This window comes from Rattus rattus, chromosome 2 (assembly GCF_011064425.1).
Source record: "Rattus rattus isolate New Zealand chromosome 2, Rrattus_CSIRO_v1, whole genome shotgun sequence".
Classification (NCBI taxonomy): Eukaryota; Metazoa; Chordata; class Mammalia; order Rodentia; family Muridae; genus Rattus; species Rattus rattus.
In genome coordinates, this window is record NC_046155.1 from 43,412,086 (window position 1) to 43,434,871 (window position 22,786).

General features: G+C 48.5%; 1 protein-coding gene across 2 annotated transcripts in view; it reads right to left on the reverse strand.

Moving 5' to 3' along the window:
- The window catches only part of Dnmbp (dynamin binding protein), a 93,827-nt gene that overhangs the window by 33,216 nt on the left and 37,825 nt on the right, over positions 1–22,786 (reverse strand). Inside the window, exon 4 of one of the 2 annotated variants that reach the window (XM_032892025.1) lies at positions 20,086–22,074. In XM_032892025.1, the coding sequence (XP_032747916.1) occupies positions 20,086–22,074 (1,989 nt within the window). Of the gene's footprint in view, positions 1–7,684; positions 9,009–20,085; positions 22,075–22,786 lie in introns of those variants that run through there. The other variant, XM_032892026.1, reaches the window with a different exon arrangement.

A 22,786-nucleotide genomic window follows, 5' to 3' on the forward strand; every position in this document is an offset into this window, starting at 1 on the left:
GGGAGATTTGTTTATTTTAATTAAAATTTTAATTTATTGATTCTTTTTTATTTTCTTCTTTTTTTCGGAGCTGGGGACTGAACCCAGGGCCTTGCGCTCGCTAGGCAAGCGCTCTACCGCTGAGCTAAATCCCCAACCCCAATTTATTGATTCTTATTCTCTCTCTCTCTCTCTCTCTCTCTCTCTCTCTCTCTCTCTGTGCGTGAGAGTGTGCGTGAGTGTGTGCGTGAGTGTGTGAAGGGTGAGTGTGTGAGTGTGCGTGTTGTTCTACAGGTTCACCAAGTGCATGGATGTATACAGAGACCAGATGTCAGAGCCTGGAGTCACAGGTGGGTGTGAACCAGACAACGTGGGTGCTGGGAACCCAACCTGGGTCCTTTGTGCTCTTAACCACTGAGCCATCCCTCCAGCTCCCAGGAAAGGTACTTGAAATGCACATATTTGAAAAAGTGTGGAAGGTGTGGAAATTGTGACTTTTTGATGTATGTGTAACATTAATGTCACACACACACACACACACACACACACACACACTCTGTAAAGTGGGGGAAAGATCTTTGCTGTAATACAAGTGTGCTCTACCACTAACAGTCAGGTACTTTGTAAATCTTTCTCAAACTCTTTTTCACTTAACAATCTGCGATGTCTTTCCTGACCTAATCTCTTTAAACTGATGACAAAATCAGGCAATAAAGATGACACCCGGTAAAGGGGAAGGCAGCAGGGCAGCCATCTTGGCTGGCCATCCTTGCTTTCCTTAGCTTCTTTCTGTGTAGATGCAGCCTGTGCAGTAGCAAGCAAGCCCCCAGAGGAAGCAGCCTCAGGATCTGCCCTTCCTTACCTCAGCCCGCCGGCAGGAGTCATAAATCCTGGTTTTCTATATTCCCGTGCCTTGCCCCAGCCCACCGACCCAGCCCCCATTCTTTTCCTCTAGTGCCCACTTCACTTCTGTCTGGAGGCAGCTTGCCCTTTCTCTGTGAGACTGTCAGACTGGGCTTGCTGTCTTCTTCGGGGATCATGGGAAACTTTTTAGAGATCGCCGAACTTCAGTGCTGAATCCTCAGGCCCCTAAATCCCAACAGCACCAGACCCCGCCCCCCACCCCACCTTTGTTTGTCAGTCAGGGACTGCGGGCTTAGGCCTTGAGCTGGGAGAAAATCCCTGCTGGGAGGGACAGATTCTCGGAGCTAGCTAGAAGCCAAGCCCCTATCCACACTTTGTTCTCCAGGCCCTTATCCACGTTCCTATCTAGAATCCATGCTAGTCTGTAAGTCTGCAGTTTATCACCAAAGAACGCAAGGGGCAACTGAGACAGCATTTCTGAACACCACACAGAGCTGTTGGAAGCTTCATGCTGGGTTACTTTTTGGTTTTGGGCAGAAGTAAAACAATAAGTTAAAGATAGATCATTAACTAGAAATATTAATATAATATTTCACTGCCTAATACGAGGACTTTGAGAGTGTGGAGGGACAGCTCCACTAAGAGAAGGGCACACACTGCTCTTCCGAGGACTTGAGTTCAGTTCCCAGCACTCCTGCTAGCTCCCAGGTCCTTATAACTCCAACTCCAAAGGACGACACAGACTCTTTTTTGGATTCTGCTGGTACTGTGGTCACGTGCACAAACCCACACACATATGCATATAGTTAAAAAATACAAATAAAATCTTTAAAACAATTTTTAATAAAATTTTTCTGTCAGCTAATAATTTTTTTTTCTTTCTCTTTATTATTTTGGTTTTTTGTTTGCACATGTAGCCTAGGCTGGCCACGTGTAGCCTAGGCTAGCCAAGGACTTACTAAGTTGCTAAGTGGCTTTCAACTCCTGATCCTTTTGCCGTTATCTTTCAAGTGCAGGAATTACAAACACGCAGCACTGTGTACTGCAAAAGAAAACTTTTTATGATTAATATTGTCATGTCGCCCGCACTGGCCTGGGACGCGGTATTCCTTGGGCTTTCGTCTCACAGTGCTGACAAGCATGTGCCACTGTTGATCCATCTCATGAATGGCTGTGCCTTTCTTAACAGTCTGGTGGGCTGTCCAGGCAGTGTGAACTTAGAGCCTCTAGTCACATCACATCCATGATCTGGAGATGGGGAAGATGAATACCGCTTATGTTGTAACGTGGTCTTGAGCCCGTGGGAGCGAGGGGTGGAGAGTTATGGCCAGAAAGGGATGTGAGTAGGCTAGAAATGGCCCCATGAGTAAAAATCCGAGTTGGATCCCTTGGCTTTGCAGAGAGGCGGCAGGTGCGGACCGGCCTCACAAAGCTGTTCTTTGACTTCCACATGCCATCCTACCAATAAATCTGAAATTATATAGACTGTTAACCTTTAAAAAGACGTGGTACATGTAGGTGTCCAACTGGCAAGGGTGGGGCTGTGACCGTTAGTGTTACTCATCAGCTTGACAGGGTATACTGTGTGGGACAATAGGCCTCTGGCATCTCAGCCCTATTAATCGGTGTGGGAGACCCATGACTGCGGGCAGGACCATTCCCGGGCTGGGAATTCAGCACCGTATAACAGAGGGAGTAGGGTACATAGTACAGCGCATGCACTGTTCTCCTGACCGTGGACGGAATGTGACCGTCTCCTTCAGCCTCAACTGTGGACTCAATGGGACCGCACAGCTCCTGCTGCCTCAGTTTCCCTGTGTTGACAGTTTGGTACCTGCATTGCCAGCTAAAGTAAACCTTTCCTCTTTAAAGTTGCTTTCGTTAGAGTATTTATCCCAGTAACAAGAAAAGAAACCCACACTCTGGTAACGTACACCGTGCCTCTGCTGTTCTGTGCCCTACCTACTATCTACCTACTCAGCTCACAGCGGCCTCTCTGCTGTGTGACATGCGTTCTACCCCTAGTACCTCCCTCTCTTCTACATTTGTTTAAGAAGAATGAATGGACCCAGCCTTCTGGCTTCAATGCAGCAGACGTGGCAGTCCGGGCAATTACGAGTCCCTCCAGATCTAGGCTCGCCTGAGCTGCCTTGGATGTCTGTCAGTTTCTCTGTGTGCTCTCTCCTCTCCCATAAATTAAGTACTTTGAATTCAAGAGCTTTTTAAACATTTTAAAATGTGAACTACATCTTCCTCAATGTACGGATGTATACATTTATAAAATGAATGCATATATATGTATGTATACTTACATATACATAAAACATGCCTTTTGACAATTTTAGCTGTATTTTTAAATTTTACCATTAACTTACTTTAATTAGATGTAGTGGATCACACCTGTAACCCCAGCACTTGGGGGTTAGAGGAGGGAGGCTGAGGCAGAAAGATTGCTCTTGAGTTTAATGTGAGTCGAGGCTATACAATAAGTTCTAGGGCTAACCTGGCCTGAGAATCTGAGAGAGACCATCCCAATACAACAGTAAAGAAACAACAACAGCAGCAACAACAACAACAACAACAGCCAGGCACAGTGGCATGGATTTAATCCTAGCACTTGGGAGGCAGAAGCAGGAAGAAGAGGAGCCAGCCTGGGCTACATAACAAGTTCTAGGCCAGCCAGGGCTATAAAGAAAGACTGTTTCAAAACAAGCAAATAAATAAAAAGCAACAAATAAAAAAAAAGGGGGCTCACAACTTTTATTTTTCAGAAATGCTGGTTGCAACCCACTAAATATACTTTAAAACCCAATCACGAGTGCTGGAGAGCGGCTCAGCAGTTAAGACAACTCATTCTTGCAGAGGACCTGGGTTTGCTTCTTAGCATCCGCATGGTGGCTCCCAGCGACCTGTGACTCCAGTCCCAGGAGATCTGACATCTTCTGACCCATGAGTCACAGACATACACGCAAGAAAAACACTCATACATACAAAGTAATAAGAAAACCCAACTATGAAAATTACCCATTATTTATTAGAAACATTAGATCTGTTAGAATTGATAAAAAAAAAAAAGACTCTGTCACGTACTCAACCTGGAGCCTTTAGCCTCGGCCCCCACCAGAGTTCTTTCAGATTCTTCTCTGTGAGAATCCTTCCTCTCCAGACCCTAAAATCACTTACATCCAGCCCAGGTAACATGGAGTTTGAAACACAGGATTCGACACACCAGATCCTTTCCTGTCATAACCACTAACATTCTTAGCAGCATAAAGCCTTAAAGATAACTGGTGGCTTCTGTCCTGCTGACCTTCCTACTGATTACTAATTAGCAGCTCCAGACACGGCATTAAGACCATAATTATGTGTAGGCATTTCGAAACTATCAAAAGCAGCGCAAACCGAAGAGGACATGACTCAAAGCAAGAAAATGCAGCTAGGCCACATTTGTATTCATCCATTTACTCCCCGAGACCATTTCCGGCCTTTGACAAGTAAGGGAATAAAATACCAGAAGACAGCCAACAGGTAGCCTGGACCAGAAGCTACAGATCAAGTTGAAGGCCAGGAAAGGGCTAGGTTTAATGGAGAACTCCTACAGGGAAGCCACTGAGGGGAAGACCCCAACACCTATGGAGAAGTCCCCTCAAATCCTATGCACACGGGTGAAGACGGCCTCCCAGTGAGGAGCGTCACTCAGTTTTCACAGAAACCTGACACTTTAGGAGAGAAGGCCTCCTAAGTCCACGGACCACACCCTAGGGCCAAGGTCCAAAACTATAGCAGACACAGCCCAACCGACCCAGGACAGATGTACACAGAAGGAGTGGGTGAGGCTGGGGAGAGGTGAGGAGAGAGAAAGCAGGGGAAAGGCCTGGCCTCTGGCTTGTGAAAGGGGCTGGGTACAGCCACAGAGTAACTGCTTCTCTGGTGCGTGGATGGGAGGGATGGGACCTGGAGAGACAGATGGAACGTTTTACCCTTAGCTGAAGTGTTTACAAATGTCCAACAGGAGCAGTGTCTATGAACCTGTGCCTTGGGGACCATCAAGTGATGGTCTAGTGGGGCGGGTGATCTGTAAGGGGAAAGGGAATCAGTGGGTCTCACACACACACACACACACACACACACACACACACGAACACACACAGACATGCACACGTGCACACACACAGACATGCACACGTGCACACACACAAACATGCACACACGCACATGTGCACACATGCACGCACAGACACACACACAAGCACACACACACATGCACACATGCATGCACACACTAGTATACAAGCAGTTACTATATTCCAGACATGTGAGCAATATCTTTTTTTTTTTTTTTTTTGGTTCTTTTTTTCGGAGCTGGGGACCGAACCCAGGGCCTTGAGCTTCCTAGGCAAGCGCTCTACCACTGAGCTAAATCCCCAACCCGGAGCAATATCTTTTAAAAACATTTTTTAAAATGTGTATGCATGTTTTGCTTGCATGTATATGTGTGTTCCATACATGCCTGGTGCTCATGAAGACCAGAAGAGGGTACCTGTTACTCTGCAAATGGAGTAACAGGAGGTTATGAGCCATGATGGTGCTTGGAACTAAACCTAAGTCCTCTGCAAGGGCAGCAGGAGTTCATAACCACTGAGCCAGCCCCATGGAAAATACCATGGCTTAGCCAATAGGGAATCTAAAGCTGAGAGGCTAAGCAGTTTGCCTAAAATGACATGGTTGGTAAATACTGGGGCTGAGATTTGAACCCAAGGCACGCCCGCTCTAACACTTGTTCTTCCCGAAGTGCCTGTGGTTGCTGGGTAACAGGCAGTAAAGGTCATGGCTGGTACTCAAAGACAGCTACCAGCCCAATCTGGAGCCTGGAGGTTTCTATGGAGGATGGGCCCTGAGGACTGGGGGCATCAGGAGTATAAGACATGCCAACAGCTCCACGAGGAATCCTCACAGGCAGATACAAGGACGGAACTGTGAAAGTGCAAAGGGCGCGGTGGAACCCCGCCAGTTTCAGAGAGATCAGTGTGCACATTACAACACATTAAACAGTAACAAACACCCTGGTGATAGGAGGCTTCCAACAATAAGGAACTGCAGGTAGGAAACAAAGTTCACCTACGGATGTGGGAGAGGGAGGAGGAGCCATATTGGAGCCCACAGGAGGAATCAGTCAGACTTTTCTCTTTGAGTTGGGAGGAATTTAGATGTCACCTAATCCCCAGGGAAAATAAACTCACAGAAAGAAAAGAAGAAAGATTAGTCTGCTGAATTCCTCAGCCTCCTGGCTGAAGCCTGGTTAGATCTCTTTTTATCTTCCTAAGTGTAGATGGGTGGGGCCAGCTTCGGGCAAACGTGACCTGGGAATTTTAAGTGCTATCAAGCGGAGGAGCATGGGATAAAGACTGTGCAGGAGGACAGTGTGTGTGTGGTGTGTGTGTTGGGGGGGTCTGTATGTGTGTGTGGGGGATCTGTGTATCTGTATGTGTGTGTGTGTGTGTGTGTGTGTGTGTATCTGTATGGTGTGTGTGTGGGGGGGGTCTGTGTGTGTGTGTGTGTGTGTGTGTGGGTCTGTGTGTGTGTGTGTGTGGGTCTGTGTGTGTGTGTGTGTCTGTGTGTATGTCTTTGTGTGTGTGGGTCTGTGTGTCTGGGTGTGTGTGTGTGTGTGTCTGTGTGTGTGTGTCTGTGTGTGTGTGTGTGTCTGTGTGTGTGTGTGTGTGTGTGTGTGTGTGTGTGTGTGTGTGTGTGTGTGTGTCTGTGTGTGTCTATGTGTCTGTGTCTGTGTGTCTGTGTGTGTGTCTGTGTCTGTGTGTGTTTGTGTGTGTGTTTGTGTGTGTGTGTGTCTATGTATGTGTGTGTCTGTGTGTATGTCTTTGTGTGTGTGGGTCTGTGTGTGTGTGTGTGTGTGTCTGTATGTGTATGTGGTATGTGTGTGTGTGTGTGTGTAAAATGATGGCATCTGGGCTTGAAACAGGAGTTTATCTTTTTGGTCTTTGATGGCCCTGGACAAAGCTAAGCGGGAGCCGTTCTGTGAGAGCCCTGTGTGAGAAGGAAGGAGGTAGGAGGGTATGAGGGAGTCTTCCAGATCATTCCCCCTCTCCAGTTCCACCCCTGATCCTCTCTAACCATAACCAAGGCCCCTGTACCACACCTGGTTAGAACAGCACAGGCTGTTTAGCCTGAGAAGACACAACGTATGAACAAGCTTACCAAATAAAGCATTAAAGACACAAAGCAAGAGAGAGATCATGTGATCAGACTCCTAACATTCCCACTTTGCAGATCACTGAGGAAAGGCTGTGAGGATGAGATGGTGTATGTATACCTGACCTATCAGGCGCAAGGTGTGACAAACTGAAATCCACTCCTGGATCCCACTGGAGTTTATCATGCTGGCTGTACTATCGAGAAAAGAACGGCTGATGGTGTAACCAACAATTCTTTCCCACTGAAATCTAAACAAGTTTAGGGACTGAGAGAAATTTGCCAGACAGGTAACTCTTAGCCCTAACACCACGATGACAACTGCGCTGTCCCTGCAAGAATAAAAACATCATCATAAGGATGGAAAGAGGTTTGCAACTGGGTTCAGCTAACAAGAGAGAAAAGCACTCCCATGAGAGCTTGTCTTGTTTGAAGGTCACGGCACATCACTTGGGACACTATGTAATGTCACTCTGCAAGATATCCCTGAGGATCACGGCTCCAGGTCGGTCATATGCAGATGCACTCAGGGGGCCAGGTTCTGAACATACATCAGCACGCCTGGTCACGCCACCCCATCCATGTCACCTATTCCCAGGATTCACTTTTAACCCCAGAAGGCCGGCTGGACTCCTACCTTGAGGCTTCTTCCTCTTCTGCACGAACTCCGAGCGTCTCAGGGTGCTGGGAGCTGTGCGGCGGAAGCAGCCATTCCTTCCCCAGGGCTCTGAACCACTTAAAGCTCTCATCTCCCCCAAGTGCCAGGTGTTTTCTAATGCAGGGGCCCGGGCAATCCCAAAGCCATGTTCTCTTTGCTCGCCCTCAGGATGCTGCTGCAGACCCTCGGAGATGGCTCCTCCGTTTCCAGGGACCCTCATTCCCGTGTCGATGTCCTCATACTCCAAATCCTCTCCTCGATGGAGAGAACCAGCTTGTCTGTACTCACGAGACTCAGAGTTTGAAGAGAGAGTATCATGGTCTGTATTTTCTGTATCATTAGCCAGATCCGCGGGACAGTCAGTCTTTGCTCTCAGGTAGATTTTGTTACGTTGGCAAACCTTCCTGTCTCCTTCATAGTACCTAACAAATTCTTCACCTCCGGCGACCCCATTCAAATCTGGAGGCTCCAGAGACTCACCGTTGGTATAAGGCCCAGGAACGTGACACGAGTCGGTGTGATCTCTGTGATCTAAGTTAATTCCTTCACAATCCTCAAGGTTGTAATTAAAATTCCTCAGGCCCATGTACCAGTTCCGAGGTTGATATAAATTCTCCAAAGAGTCACCCAGATCCCTGTAGCCATTCCTGTGTCTGGCTTTTTCCTGGTCCTCAGGATTATAAATCAGGTCCTTACAATTTACATAGCCATTCACCGGTTCACATTCTCCAGCTTCCGGGATCCCAGCCCGGCTTCGCAGAAGTAGATGTTCCTCTGTCCCAGGCCTGACATTCATACACTCTATGTCTTCTCCATTCCTGTAAGCAGCAAAGCCTTCTGGGAAGAGACCCTCCTTTCCACTTCGATTTGTTTCTCCAGAGTCCATAAAGTCTGATTCACTCTGCTCAAAATCCCAGTACCCACAATCCCTTTTTCTGTAGGGCCGATTCCGCCTTTTGGCCCGGCTTGTAGTGTCCAGGTCATTTTCAGGGTGGAGCCCACCTGGCTCAGTAAGGCTCCTCTTCCGGAGGCTCCTGCAGTCTTCATATTCCCAGCTGGAGCCCCGAGGCCCTTTCCGCTCTGCGACCCTTTCCTTCCCAATCCCCCGTGTCTCACTCATGGTCAGTGTGATCATGGGCTTTGCTTCTCTGTCCCATGGGCTCCGGGGGCTGGGCCGAAACTCAACAGGTGCAGTGTAGCCTGAGGCTGGCTCTGTCCTTAAAATGTCTCCCACAGCTCTGCAGTCTTCCAGTTGCTCTGGCTGGAGTACAGGGCACGGTAGAGTCATTTCAACTTCAGGAACCAATCAGTGAGCTACCTATCTTCTCCTCAGGGGCCAGGAGATAATTAGTAACTAGAATCCATGCGATTGGTTTTGGCAGCATTGCTGGTGTTTCCCTGAGCTGGTCGGACTGGCTTAGCTGCTTTACGCACTGAAGGGACCGGCAGGCTGATGCCCTCAAGGTCTTGTAGAAAAGGTGATGTGAGAAAGAGCTCCCTTTCCGAGCCAGGCTGGGGAGGGTCTTATATCAACTGCAGACTCACGCTCAGGAAGCCACCGAATGAAAGCAAATGCAGCTCCAATGGGGCCTCTAGACCCCAAGGAAAGCCAAGGTTCTCTTCTCGGAGAAGCACACTCCCCTGGCCTGAGGGTTTCGCTCCTGTGAGACTCCAGTAGCCAGGCAGTACACACTCAAACCCACAGGCACGCAAGCTCTGGCACAGAAGCCACCGCACTGAAGGAAGAATAGGTTGTCCCATCACTTTCTCTGTCAAGGCAATCATGGTGTGAAATGTCTTGTCTGAGAAAGTTATGTTCTCTTTCCTTAGATACTCTTATCAGAAAGCATCACACCATCCATTTTCGAAAATTATTTTCCATCCAGTTTATACACTATGTTTAAGAACTAGAGAATGTGGCTAGACTCATAAAGGATGGCGTGAAAGTGCCTGTGAGAATCCAGCAAGTTTCTGACAGACAGACAGACACGCAGATAGAAGATAGGTCTTATACATGAACATTGAGAAGAGAAACAAAGGGATGCTCACTTGGGACATCACAAAAACCATATGCTATAAAGCAAAAGGCACGGCAGAGATGACTCAGAGGTTAAGAGCACCGACTGCTCTTCCAGAGGTCCTGAGTTCAGTTCCCAGTAACCACATGGTGGCTCACATCCATCTGTGATGGGATCCGATGCCCTCTTCTGGTGTGTCTGAGGACAGCTACAGTGTACTCATATACATGAAATAAACAATTTTTTTTTTTTTTTTTTTTTTTTTGGTTCTTTTTTTCTGAGCTGGGGACCGAACCCAGGGCCTTGCGCTTCCTAGGTAAGCACTCTACCGCTGAGCTAAATCCCCAGCCCCGAAATAAACAATTCTTAAAAAAATAAAGCAAAGGCACGTGGTGGCATGTACAACAAACACAGCTGGCGACGGCAACAGAGTCAAGCCCTCATGGGAGAGGTTTCACATTGGCCTCAAATGGATCGCTCTTCCAGCTACCTGCTCCACCATTAGATATAAAGATCTTTAGCTTTCATCTAACTTGCAGTGTTGCAGTGAGAGACCAGAGTAATATGCCCTGTCCGTAATTCAGTGTTTGTTCTCTTTCTTATAGACTGCATATTCTCTCCAGGACTAACTGGTCCATACAAGATGGCTGCGGGGACTCCTCTGAACCTTCTAGCTCTAACAGTTCTTGTTCTACTTTTCCCTCACAGCGTCCTAGATGGGCCCTTGAAAACCGTGGTGACTTCCTTTGCTGGTTTGTGGTGCATACACGCTAGGTAAGCATGCAGTCACTGAGCTGCATCTCCAATCCTCTCTTTCCCTTCGATTTTGTTGTTGTCCCTTGAGACAGATCTCTGTGTAGCCCTGACAGTCTTGGAATTCGATATGTAGACCAGGCTGGCCTTGAACTCAGAGAGTCGTATCTCTACCACCTGAGATTAAAGGTGTGCAGCATCACTCTGCCTCCTCTCTTTTTGAGAAAGGGATTCATTAAGTTGCTCAGGCTGGTCTTGAACTCACTCTGTAGCCCAGACGGACTTTGAATTTATAAGCCTCCTTCCTCGCCCTCTTGAGTAAGCTGAGTTTTCAGGCTGGTGCCATCATGCTTGGATTTTGTCCACTTTGGGATCCTCCCCTGAGATTCAACCCATATATTTTCTTCCTGTGAATCTTTCCATCAGCAGCAACAGTGACAGTGTGTGTGTGTGTATGTGTGTGCCTGTGTGTGAGTGTGTGTGTGTCTGTGTGTGTGAGTGTGTGTGCCTGTGTGTGAGTGTGTGTGATGTGTGTGTGTGTGTATGTGTGTGTGTGTGTGTGTGTGTGTGTGTGTGTGTGTGTGTGTGTGTGTGTGTGTGTGTGTGTGTGTGTGTGTGTGTGTGTGTGTGTGTGTGTGTGTGTGTGTGTGTGTGTGTGTGTGTGTGTGTGGGGGTGTGTGTGTGTGTGTGTGTGTGTGTGTGTGTGTGTGTGTGTGTGTGTGTGTGTGTGTGTGTGTGTGGAGTGTGTGTGTATGTGTGTGCTGTGTGTGTGTGTGTGTGTGTATGTGCCTGGGTGCATGTGTGTTTGTGTGCATCTGAGTGAGCATGAGCACGCATGTGCAAGCTGTGATTGGTGCTAGAGGTGAAAAGAAAAGCCTGATTTGATTTTCACTATCCTTTAAAATAAGCAAGCAATTATTATTATTTTTACCACACATAAAGAAATAATCTGCTGGCTGGAGAAGAGGCTCAGCGGTTAAGAGCACTGACTGCTTTTTCCGAGGTCCCTTTTCTCTCTCTCCTCTCTCCTCCTCCCTCCTCCCTCCCTCCTTTCCTTCCTTTCTAGACTTGCTTTATTTTTAAAATCGTGTATACACGTGTGTCTCGGTGTGAGTGTGTGCACTTGAGTGCAGGCACCTATGTTTTCCAGCCTCATGTGGGTGCTAAAAACAGAGCCTGGGTCCTCCTCCAGAGCAATCCGTGTCCTTAACTGCGAAGACGTCTCTTCGCCGCAGCTCTTGCCTTCTTATGTGTGAAATGGGCAAGTTGATGGTCTCTCTGCTTTTAAGTCTAAAAATCTGATGATCTTGCCTATTTCTGATCCAACTGAAAACAAAGGTTAATTCCATGTTCAGAAAGGCGCGTGCCCTTTCTCCCAGCACTCAGGAGTTTGTGGCAGCCTTGTCTACATAGCAAGTTTTAGGCCAGCCAGGGCTACACAGGGAGACTCAGAGTTAAAAACAAGTCAAAACATGGAGAAAAAGGTTAATCACGTTACTTGGCCACCGTGTTTTCCCCTATAATAACTGTAGCAAGTGGTGCTGGGAGCGGGCAGATCCTGAAACTTGAGACCTGCTAGCGCTACATGTGAGATACAATTTAAAATGGGGAGCGGCCGAGGCATCTGCCAACCAACCTGTTACCTGAGTTCAACCCCGCAAGGCTGAGGGAGAGAACTGACTCCTGAGCTGTCCCCTGACCTCCACCCACACATACACGAATGTAATTCTTAAATCTCAGAAAACGGGGTGGGGGTGCTAGCTCAGCAGGCAAAGGTGCTTGCCACCAAGCCTGACAGCCTGGGCTCAATCTCCCAAACCCACAAGGTGGGAGGAGAAACAACTTCTGCAATTTGTCCTTGACCTCTGGCCTCTACAAGCAGAAACACACATGCACGTGCACTCTCACTGCCAAGCACACACACAGAGGGGAGAGAGTGGGGGTTGAGAGAGAGAGAGAGAGAGAGAGAGAGAGAGAGAGAGAGAGAGAGAGAGAGAAACTGTGCTGGGAGAACAAAGTTCTCTGGCAACAGTATCTTAGATAAGGCCGTCATGGTAAGGAAAGCAGCTGGTAGGTTGGCCAAGGGAAGAGAGAAAGGGACTCCGAGACCTACAGATGGTCAGAGGAAGACGCTGTGTGAAACGAAGCTGCCTACCACAGGGGAAGTAGGTGGACTGCTGTTTGTGCTGTTTGTGGTCTGTGCTGGGGGCTCAACCCAGGGCTTCCCACACTCGGCCACTGAGTGGTCTACAGCCCCAGCCCTGTGTCTATGTCTGGACTGGAACTTGCTGTATAGGCCAGGCGAGCCCAGAACTCAGAGTTTAAGGATGTGAGCTGCCATAGCTGGCTTCCCCATACCTTTGACTGGTTAACTTTCTTTGGAAGTCTTTCTTTACTTCGTTTTCCTTCTCCCCCACTCCCAATCCTGTGCTGGTTTACCTCCTTGGTGCCCCACACTCCACACTGGGAGGGCTCTGGTCAAACTAAGCCCTGGACCATAATCTTCTCCAACCCCCGTGGTCGTGTTCGAGAAAGATGGAGCTGGGGGTGGCAGAGACAGTCAATGGGGCATGAGGACCGGAGTCTGACCCCTAGAACACACAACAAAAGCTGGGTGCTAAAGTTTAGGCTTCTAAAACCAGGAGGTGGAGAAAGCCAGATAGCTGGGCTTCTTTACCTGCCAGCCCAGCCCGATTGGAAAGCTGCAGGCCACTGAGGTGCTGTCTCAGAAAACAAGGCACTGACCGCCTAAGGTTGACCTTTGCCCTCCAAACTCCTGTTCCTGTGCTGGAGCATGCGCGTGCGCGTGCGCGCACACACACACACACACACACACACACACACACACACACACGCAGACACACACACACATGGACACACACGGATACCATCAACAGTGTGGTTCCTACTTATTCAACACAGCCGCCTGTAGTAAGTAGGCTGGTCTCACTCAGGGACTCACTCAGGGACTGACAGCATGACAGGGTCTCAGGCCAGCTGAGCTCTTTTGCTATGTCCTATGTCCTACAAAGTCTGTAAACTCTGAAGTACCTGGATCTACCCCAGTTTCCCACCCTGTGCCTGGCCCTGAGCACAAGGAAATAAGTGTTTGCAAAGTCACCTACAAACTGCAAAGAACTGTGACTCAACGGTCAATCATAACCAAAGAAACAATCCCAAGCTCATTAAACCGTCAGCCCTAAAAGGAAGAACCAGTTACTATTCTGGATTAACAGACTATTCAAAGGTTCAGGCTATGTTTGCTCTTCTGTACCAGGATAAAATCCAGTTGACCTAACCGAGGTAATTTGTACTGAGCCAACACCCTGAAGCAGCTGCCACGTGGGTTAAGGATACTCGCTCTCTTCCGTGCCCGGACTGACTAGAAAAAGGGGAGGGTTATTACTGTCTAGTTTTTCACTCCTCGGTGGGGTGATAGCAGGATTGAAGGAAGGACCTTGTCCTGCCTAAGTAAACATTCTTCCACTGAGCTACACCCTGGCTCTACACAGACTTTTAACATCTTTTAAAAAAAAGCACAAATCGGTTTGACTATCTTACTTATTTATTTTTGAGACAGGGTCTCACTATGTAGCCTCAGTGGCCTAGAACTCAGAGATCCCACTGCCTCTGTCCCCCAAGTGTTGAGATTATCCGTGTGTGCCCCACAACTGGCCCAGGTTTGGAGAGTTTATCCCATTCTACGACTTGGAGAAAGAAATATTATACCAGAGACATTTCAAGCAGTTTTTAGAATGATAATTTTTTTATAGAGACAAAAACTGCATTACATATTTTGATTATCTCTAGAATATTATAGATTGCTTTGCTGTTCCTTATCAGGAATCTCCCGATTGTTAACCTATTGGCATTCTTCAGTGTGCCTTAGATCCCACCCAAGGTTTTGTTGAAAACAGGAGTTTCCTTAAAAAACAGATTCTGATCGCGTTTACAAGTCATCACTAACAATCACTCTGAGACTGGGTGTGGTAGCACTCCAGGAGCCTAAAGCAGGACACTCAAAAGTTCAAGGCCAGGGGCTGGAGAGATGGTTCAGTGGTTAGAGGGCTTGTTGTACAAACAGAAGAACCTGGGTTCGAGTCCTCTACACCCGCTTAAACAAACAAATGAACCTGGCATAGTCACATGGGCCTGTAACCCGAGGACTGAAGGTTTGTGTGTAGGTGTGATTGGGAGTTGGGGGGGGAGGGTGCGGTAGGCTGAGGCAGGACGATCGCTGGCTCTTGCTGGCCAGCTGGCCTCGCCGAACAACAGTGAACTCTAGGTTCAGTGAGAAACCCTGTCTCAAGGGGAAAAAGCAGACCATGGCAGAACCGCCCAGCATCCTCAGATCTTGACATGCATGTGCCTAGGCACACGGGAGTATATATATGCATACGCTGTGCATGCACCCAAGCACACACACATGTGTACACACACACACACACACACACACACACACGCGCGCGCACACACACACGTTCCTAGCCAGCCAGAATTATACAGTGAGACCCTGTCTCACACAGTCTTGGGCCTCTGTTGCCCTCTTTCCTCACATTATGTTAGAGACAAGAATGACAGAAGCTTTCTGTGCCAAGTGGGAGGCTGACTCACTCTGTGGTGAGGCAAACAGTGGCGTTCCAGCACCGAGAGTAACCCTGTAGGCCGTAGGCATGATTCAAAAGCTGCCGGACAGAAAGTGTGATTAACTAGAGGCCGCTGTCAGCAGGATCGCTAGCGTTTCCGAGATGTGCGTGTGAACAATACCGTGAATGTGCCTTCCTTACTAACCCGTGCGAGCCCTTGCTTGGCTCACACTGAATGCCAGCGTTCATGTGTGGGGAATTCATGCACATGCAGACTATGTGTCAAATCCGGGTCTGAGAGCCTCACCTAGAGATGGGGAAAGACTATGACATACGAGAAAGGACCTGTCCCAGGCCTCCAGCACTCAGCAGCTCCCACTGGAACTTCTAAATGTAACAAGTTCTAAGAAACCCAGTGCCGTCTGGGTGGCAGTGGTGTACACCTTTCATCCCAGCACTCACACGAAGAGACAAGAGGATCTCGGTGAGCTCAAGGCCAACCGAGTCTACATAGTAAGTTCCAAGATAACAGGGCTACACAGAGAAATCCCGTCTCAAAAAGCCAAAAGGAGAAAACAGAAACCCAAGTCTGAGGACTGAGCGTACTATGTCTGCTGCCCAGGGAGTCCAGAGATGCATGTGTGTGTGTGTGTGTGTGTGTGTGTGTGTGTGTGTGTGTACATGTGTCTAACACTTTAGACGTGGCCCCTGACTAGTTGATCCTCAACCCACGTGACTGGAACTCCATGAGGCAGACAGCACTTCTAGAATGTTATACCCTACTCTCAGCAAAAATAAAGACGATTTCTAGATGACACTGCCTTGTCCCAAGCCTACGCCAAATGACAGGGCTGCTCAGGACAATCTAAAACTACCTTGTAGCGCTCTACCTTAATGTATATGGTAATCTGAAACGTAAAACTCCCAATCCCCAGTCAGAGCTAAAGACTGTTTTCTAGCCTGTGGACTTCATATAATGAAGTCTAAATTATTTGGACCCTTCACAGAAGAAAAAAAAAGAGGTAAGAAATTAGAAGATATAGCAAAAACGTTTTAGAAAGTATCCAAAGGCTGATCTAATAATATATAATTATGTTATCAAAGGCGCCTCAGGCAGTAGAAGCACTCAGCACTTAAAACATGCGCTACTGGGGCTGGAGAGATGGCTCAGCGGTTAAGAGCACCCGACTGCTCTTCCAGAGGTCATGAGTTCAATTCCCAGCAACCACATGGTGGCTCACAACCATCTGTAAAGAGATCCGATGCCCTCTTCTAGTGTATCTGAAGACAGCTACAGTGTACTTATATATAATAAATAAATAAATCTTTAAAAAAAAAACAAAACATGCGCTACTCTTAGAGTCTGTCGGGTCCCACACACCCACTTCAGGGGGCTCACAACAGCTGTGTCTCCAGCCTCAGGAAGTCTTAGACACACACAGAGTATTAACACTAATAAAAAATAAAACCTGAAAAAAACCAACAACAGGGGAAAACTAGAATCCTAAAAACATTGTGTGAAGGTATTTGCTAATCTCCCCCCACCTAGAGCCTGAACTTTGTCAATGACCTTCTGACCAACAGGGGTCAGACATGCACACGCAAAACAATAAATACATTAAAAAAAAAAAAAAAAACAATAAAAAGGCCCAAGGTGAAGCATCTAGAAAATGAGAGAAAAGACTAGGCTTCTCCTCTGAGGATAAAGCCTAACACTAGAGATGCAGGTTGAAGGAACCCACCATCATGATTAACCAGGAGTGGGACACTCAGACCAGGGGACAGGGGTGCGGGGTGGGGGAGCAGGCGGTGACACCCCATACCCTGGGGGAGCGCTCAGACAGTAACATGGGCTCAGGGCCCAAGGGCTTGGCTCAGAGCTCTTGTTAAGAGAGTGCCTGGGAGTCCATATGCTCATGGCCCTGCATGGTCGTAATAACAATTCACTTACAAGTAAAGCACATATTAGTAAGCTCGTTTGCACTGCATGATTTATGCACACTTTGTAACATCTTCTAACTCCAGCTCTGGGATCTGCAGCTTTCCTTTCATTTGACTTCCAAGAGCACCCATGGCATGGTCTCATATTCTCTACACACACCCCCACAAGTACATATAAATAGAAATAAAAATATATCTTAAAAATAGTGCCACTAAGTCTTAGCATCTTTGAACCATTCAAAACTATCAAAAAATGTTTTTTTTTTTAGAGACAGGGTTTCTCTGTGTATCCCTGGCTGTCATGGAACTCTCTCTGTAGACCATGCTGGCCTTGAACTCACAGAGTTCCAATTGCCTGCGCACACCACCACACCTGGTAAAATGAGAGCGATGGAAAGGAGCCCTGAGGCATGGAGAACGACTGATGGGTAACATCAGATAGGAAAACAAGACAACCAGAGAGCCGGGGCTGCTAGGAATGCTCTCATGACATCACAGTTCAGGGTCTTGGGAGCAGCAGCCACAGTGGAATAGCTGTGTGGTCTGCACAGGGCTGGATGTTTTGCTGCAGGAACTGTCTGCTAAGCGGCTGGCAGTTCTGCATTGGTGGTCTGCAGGACCCAGGCGTCCAAGCTCAAAATGGCAGGAGCGAGTGACCAAGGAGGCAGGAATTCCGAGCACTCCAGTGGCTGTTACAGGAACACTTAACTGGGAGACAGCTAAGCACCTATCCCATGGCTCAGGGGCAAATGCTCTCACTCAGAACAGGCGGCCTGGGGCCCAGTTACACTGACCTTGCTCCAGGGCCCTCCCTACTGCCTCATCTTAGAACTGGGCTACATTCCTTGGCACATACCCTTCGGATAAAGGTTTTCCTTACTTTCTCAGTTCCCTCTGCTTTCTGCCCTTCAGAAAATGACTCAATGCTGGGGCTTCCAGTAATACTTTTTCTTAATGGATCCTTAAAAGGTGTGTTTAGGGCTGGGCATGGTGGTTGCACACCTTTAATCCCAGCAGCACTCAGAGGCAGAGGCAGGCAGATTTCTGTGAGGCTAGCCTGGTCGACAGAATGAATTCTGGGACAGCCAGGCTATATGGAGAAACCACAACCCAAAGCCAAACAAAAACAAAAAACCCCAAAACATAGATATATGTATGTATGTATGTATGTATATATGTATGTATGTATGTATGTATGAATCTATCTATCTATCTATCTATCTATCTATCTATCTATCTATCTATCTATCTGTGTGCTTTGCCTACATAGATGTATGTGTGTGTGTATGTATGTGTGTATGTATCTACCTGTGTAAGTGCTTTGCCTACATGCATGTGTATGTATGTATGAATGAATCTATCTGTGTGCTTTGCCTACATACATATATGTGTGTGTATGTATATATACATATATATACGAATGTATGTATCTACGTGTGTGTTTTGCTTACATGCATATGTTTATGTATGTATGTATCTATCTAAGAGCTTTGCTTGCATGCATGTATGTGTGTGTGTGTATGTATGTATATATGTATGTATCTACCATCCTACCTACCTACCTACCTGTGTAAGTGCTTTGCCTGCATGCATGTGTACTGCATGCATACCTAGTAGCCTCGAAGACCAGAAGAGGGTGCTGGGTTCCCTGGAACTGCAGTTACAGTTCTGAGTCACACTGTGGTGCCGGCAACAGAACCCAGGTCCCCTTGCAAACCCTGAGCCACTGCTCTGCCGTTTAAGGGAACTTTAAAGTCATCCTCTCGGCATCCTGTCTTAGAGATTTAGGTCTGTACCACCCTTCGTCTGCCTTTTCCCTCTTTCCCTGAGATGGGGCACAGTTATGTTGCCAAGATTAGCCCTGAACTTGTGACAGTTCTCCTGCCTCAGCCGCATGAGTGCTCAGGGTAAAGGCACATCCCAGCACGCCATCTCTGTTATATATATCTCACTATTCCTGTGAATCTGATGGATAGCAAGTCTCCAGAGGGGACGGGGGAGGTGGCTTAAAGAGCCTGTTGCTATCAGCACAGGACCTGCGCTCAATCCCTAGCTCCCAGGTAAACAGCCAGGAATGACGGCACAGGCCTCTAACTCGGCACTGGGGAAGTAGACAGGTGTGGCACACTGGCCAGCCAGCCTAGCCTAACCGGCAAGTGCTAGGCAAGTGGTTCTCAACCTGTGGGTCATGACCCCTTTGAGGGTTAAGCAACCCTTTCACAGGGGTAACATGTAAGAGATCCTACATATCAGATACATGATTCATAACGGTAACAAAATTACAGTTATGAAGTAGCAACGGAAATAATGTTATTTCCTCACCACAACGTGAGGAACTGTATTAAAGGGTCGAGCATTAGGAAGGTTGAGAGTCCGTGCTCTAAGCCAATAAGAGACCCTGTCTCGAAAACACAAGGTGACAGTAGTGGAGTAACAATAGCCAAGGTTGACCTCTGACCTATACACACCTACACACATGCATGCATGCCTACACACCTGGGAAGTAGAAGCTAATAGTAGTGAAAATACGCCAGCTTAAACCTCAGCCCTCTTGGCAGGCAGGCAGGCTGCTTAATGGCGCCCACTCTTAATTTCTCCCTCTATGAAGTGGCCATCTGAGTCCTCTACCAGGGCTGGGAAGACTATGTAGACAAATGATAAGAACAAATGCTTACTAACAGTAAGAGATACAAGCTATTACTACTGAAATACCCTGATCAGAAAGGTATGGGTTTCAGCCTTCTTCGGAGACTTGGCCTGGGAGACTTTTTCAAAACTCTTTCAAAACTCATTAAGACAGTTTCTTCTAGGGACTTCCTATCGGCGTGCACCCTGGATGCCACGGCGGTAGAGAGGGTGCTTTGTTAACGGAAAGTGCACATCTCCGAGGGTGGGCTTCTCTATTTGAGCAGTAAATGAAGTCAGAGGACACAGCGGTCACAGATACAGCAAGGCAGAGCAATCTCATTAGGCACGGGACGAGGGAGTAGTAATGAGGCTGTAAATCTGTGTGGATCAGGATGTTTCTCACACAGCGAGGCCCTCAGGGAGCCTCCTTGCCAGGACTTACAGTCTCACCTACCTCTCAGCTGCTGGAGCTCCAGGTTCAGACTCTGAATGGTGCTCTCGTAGGATTTGAGAGTCTCGAGAGTCTCCGCCCTCAACGATTCATCTTGCTTTTCCTCTAACAGCAAGTTCAGCTCTTCCTGAGCCCTGGTGTGCATGTCCAAGTCGTGTTCCACATCCTGAATCCTCGCCAGCACAGATGGGCACGGAAAAGGCTGGGCTGGGCTCTTCTCTGTGCACTCAGAGCCCTCCTTCTCTGGAGCCTCCCAGCCAGGAAGGGCACAGGAGGTGGGCTTGGGAGAGGCTGTGTTCAGCCTCTGCTGGGTAGGAGGTGGCAGGGGAGCTGGGCGGGATGGCCTCACAACCAAGGGGGGTACAGGTTTTGGGCTCTGGTCAACCAGCAAATGGGGAGAAGTGGATGTTGGGGTACGAGGTCTGGGCGGCGGTGGCCTCAGGGCCTTTCTCCTCTCAGGGAAATCCCGTGAGGGTAGTGAGTTTGAGGAGCCTCTCACGATATCCTTCTCTGAGTAAAAGTCCATGATTGAAAAGCGGCGTACAATTTTCTTTGGCTCTGTGCTGGGCCCTGACAGACTCTTCTCAAACTCTATCAGCTGTTGGGTCAACTTGGAATCTAAGTCCAGGTTGTCCCCCTGTGACGCTGGGGTTATTTCTGTGGCGGGTTCCTTGTCTGGTAGGCCAGGCCTCCTCTTTGGTCTCTCGGGTGCACAGCAGAGGCTGGCAGCATTTTCTGCAGATGTTTGGTGCTTCTGAGCACAGCTGGCCATGGCTGTGTGGCTAAAGTGGCCAGGCCTGTTTACTCTTGACGCTGTGAGGGAGGAGGCCCTGTGGAGATGGGGCACTGGCTTCTGAAGCGACCAGCCCTGGGTATATGTTCTTCTTGGAGGCAGGCTGGAGTAGTTCCTGGTCTTGGCTTCTAGAGGGAAAAGCTTGGAGAATGTGTCTGGGCGTTGGCGGCTCCCTCCTGCTGTTAAATAATGCTGGCTCTTCTCCTCTTCGGGATGAAGAGGTACCTGAGGCGGGGAAGAAATGCCATTGACTTCCTGGGAGGGGTCAGGTGTGGAAGGGTCTTCAACACGAGGCCCTTCAAGATCCACATCTGGGGAGCTTCCTGAGGCATCGTCATCCTGACCAGAGATCTTATCTACTACACACTCGGGGGCCACATGATCCAGGGGCTCCTCAGAGGTTTGTTCTGGGAGACCAGGGTCAGGTGCTTCTTCTTCACACTCCTGTGGATCCTGTCTTGCTTCCTCCACCACGGAGTCCCCCATCTCGCCCGCTGAGCTTTCAGAGTTCTTGGGGAAGCTGTCTCCCTGGGGCAGAGCCATGGTTTCCTCTGACCTGTTGCTAGGACATAACTTCACAAAGCGATGGGGAAAGACGCCTGTCTTGCCCTTCAGACGCCCTTCCAGCCAGCCATCCTCCAAGGTCCCCAGAATTCGAATTTTGTCCCCTACCTCAAAATCCAACTCATTTGGTTCCAGGGCTTGGAACCTGTAGAGGGCAATCCCATAGGTCCCCGCCTGCTGGCCGTCCTCGTCACCCTCACTCTCCACTTCTTCTGGAGACACATCCGCCTCATCATTGAGCGTGGAGTCATCTCCACTCCCAGCGTTTACCGACTCATCCGCAGTCCTCAGGGGCCCCAGAAGCTCTACAAAACCTTCTGGGAAAATGCCCCTTCGGCCCTCTAGCTCTCCCTCAAACCAGCCTGGTTCAGGCACCCCGATAATGGTGATCACGTCTCCTTCCCTGAAGTCTAACTCCTCATCCAACTGGGCAGAGAGGCCCATGAGGGCCCGTGCTTGTCCCATGGAGTACTCTGGAACCTGCAGCAGCATGCTCTGGGAATGCCACTGTCGGCTTTGAGAGGAGAGGCAGAGCTCATGGATGCACGAAGACGGAAAGAAACCCCTGGCGCCCAGGGAGCTTCGGCCCTGCAGCCATCCTGCTGTGGGAGTACCCTCGATAATCACCAGGTCTCCTGAAAAAGAGAAGCGGAAGTCAGGACCTTGGCCAGAACCCCGGGGAACACATGGCCAACAGTGCTATTGTTGAGAAAGGACTGCCCTGTGGGGCCCAGGCTGTCACCACAATTCTCCTGCTTCAGCATCCCAAGTGTTAGGCTTGCATGTGCATCTGAGAAGGTTCTCTCCTTCTAGCACCTGGGTCCTGAAGACAGAGCCCAGGGTTAGCAGCAAGTACCTTCACCAGCCAGTAACCAGTAACCAGCAACCAGTAACCAGCAACCAGTAACCAGCAACCAGTAGCCAGTAGCCAGTAAACCGGCTCTTCAAATAACCAGCATCTCGGGTTATCTCCACAAAACATAAACCAAAAGTTGCATTTGCCTTAGTGTTTAGATTTACCAGTTTCAAAAACACATTGCAGGGTTCTGTAACCGGTCGCTTTATAACAAACGCTGGGTTATGTAACTGTGGATATTAACTCTGTGGATTACTGATTTTAATTGTACTTTTTGCTTTCCCCCTGGGCAGTGCTTGGGTCAACTGACTGAGCAGAGCCGCTTGGGAGATGTAGAGCAGCAGGAAGAAGGACAGACGGGGGCAGCAGCACATGGTTCCCAGTCAAACACACTGGAGGGTGGGCTTGACTTGTTATATGCTCCTGGGCCTTTAAAAGAGATTTATTGGCTATGCACTGCTGTTTGCCGTGCGCACGCACACACACACACA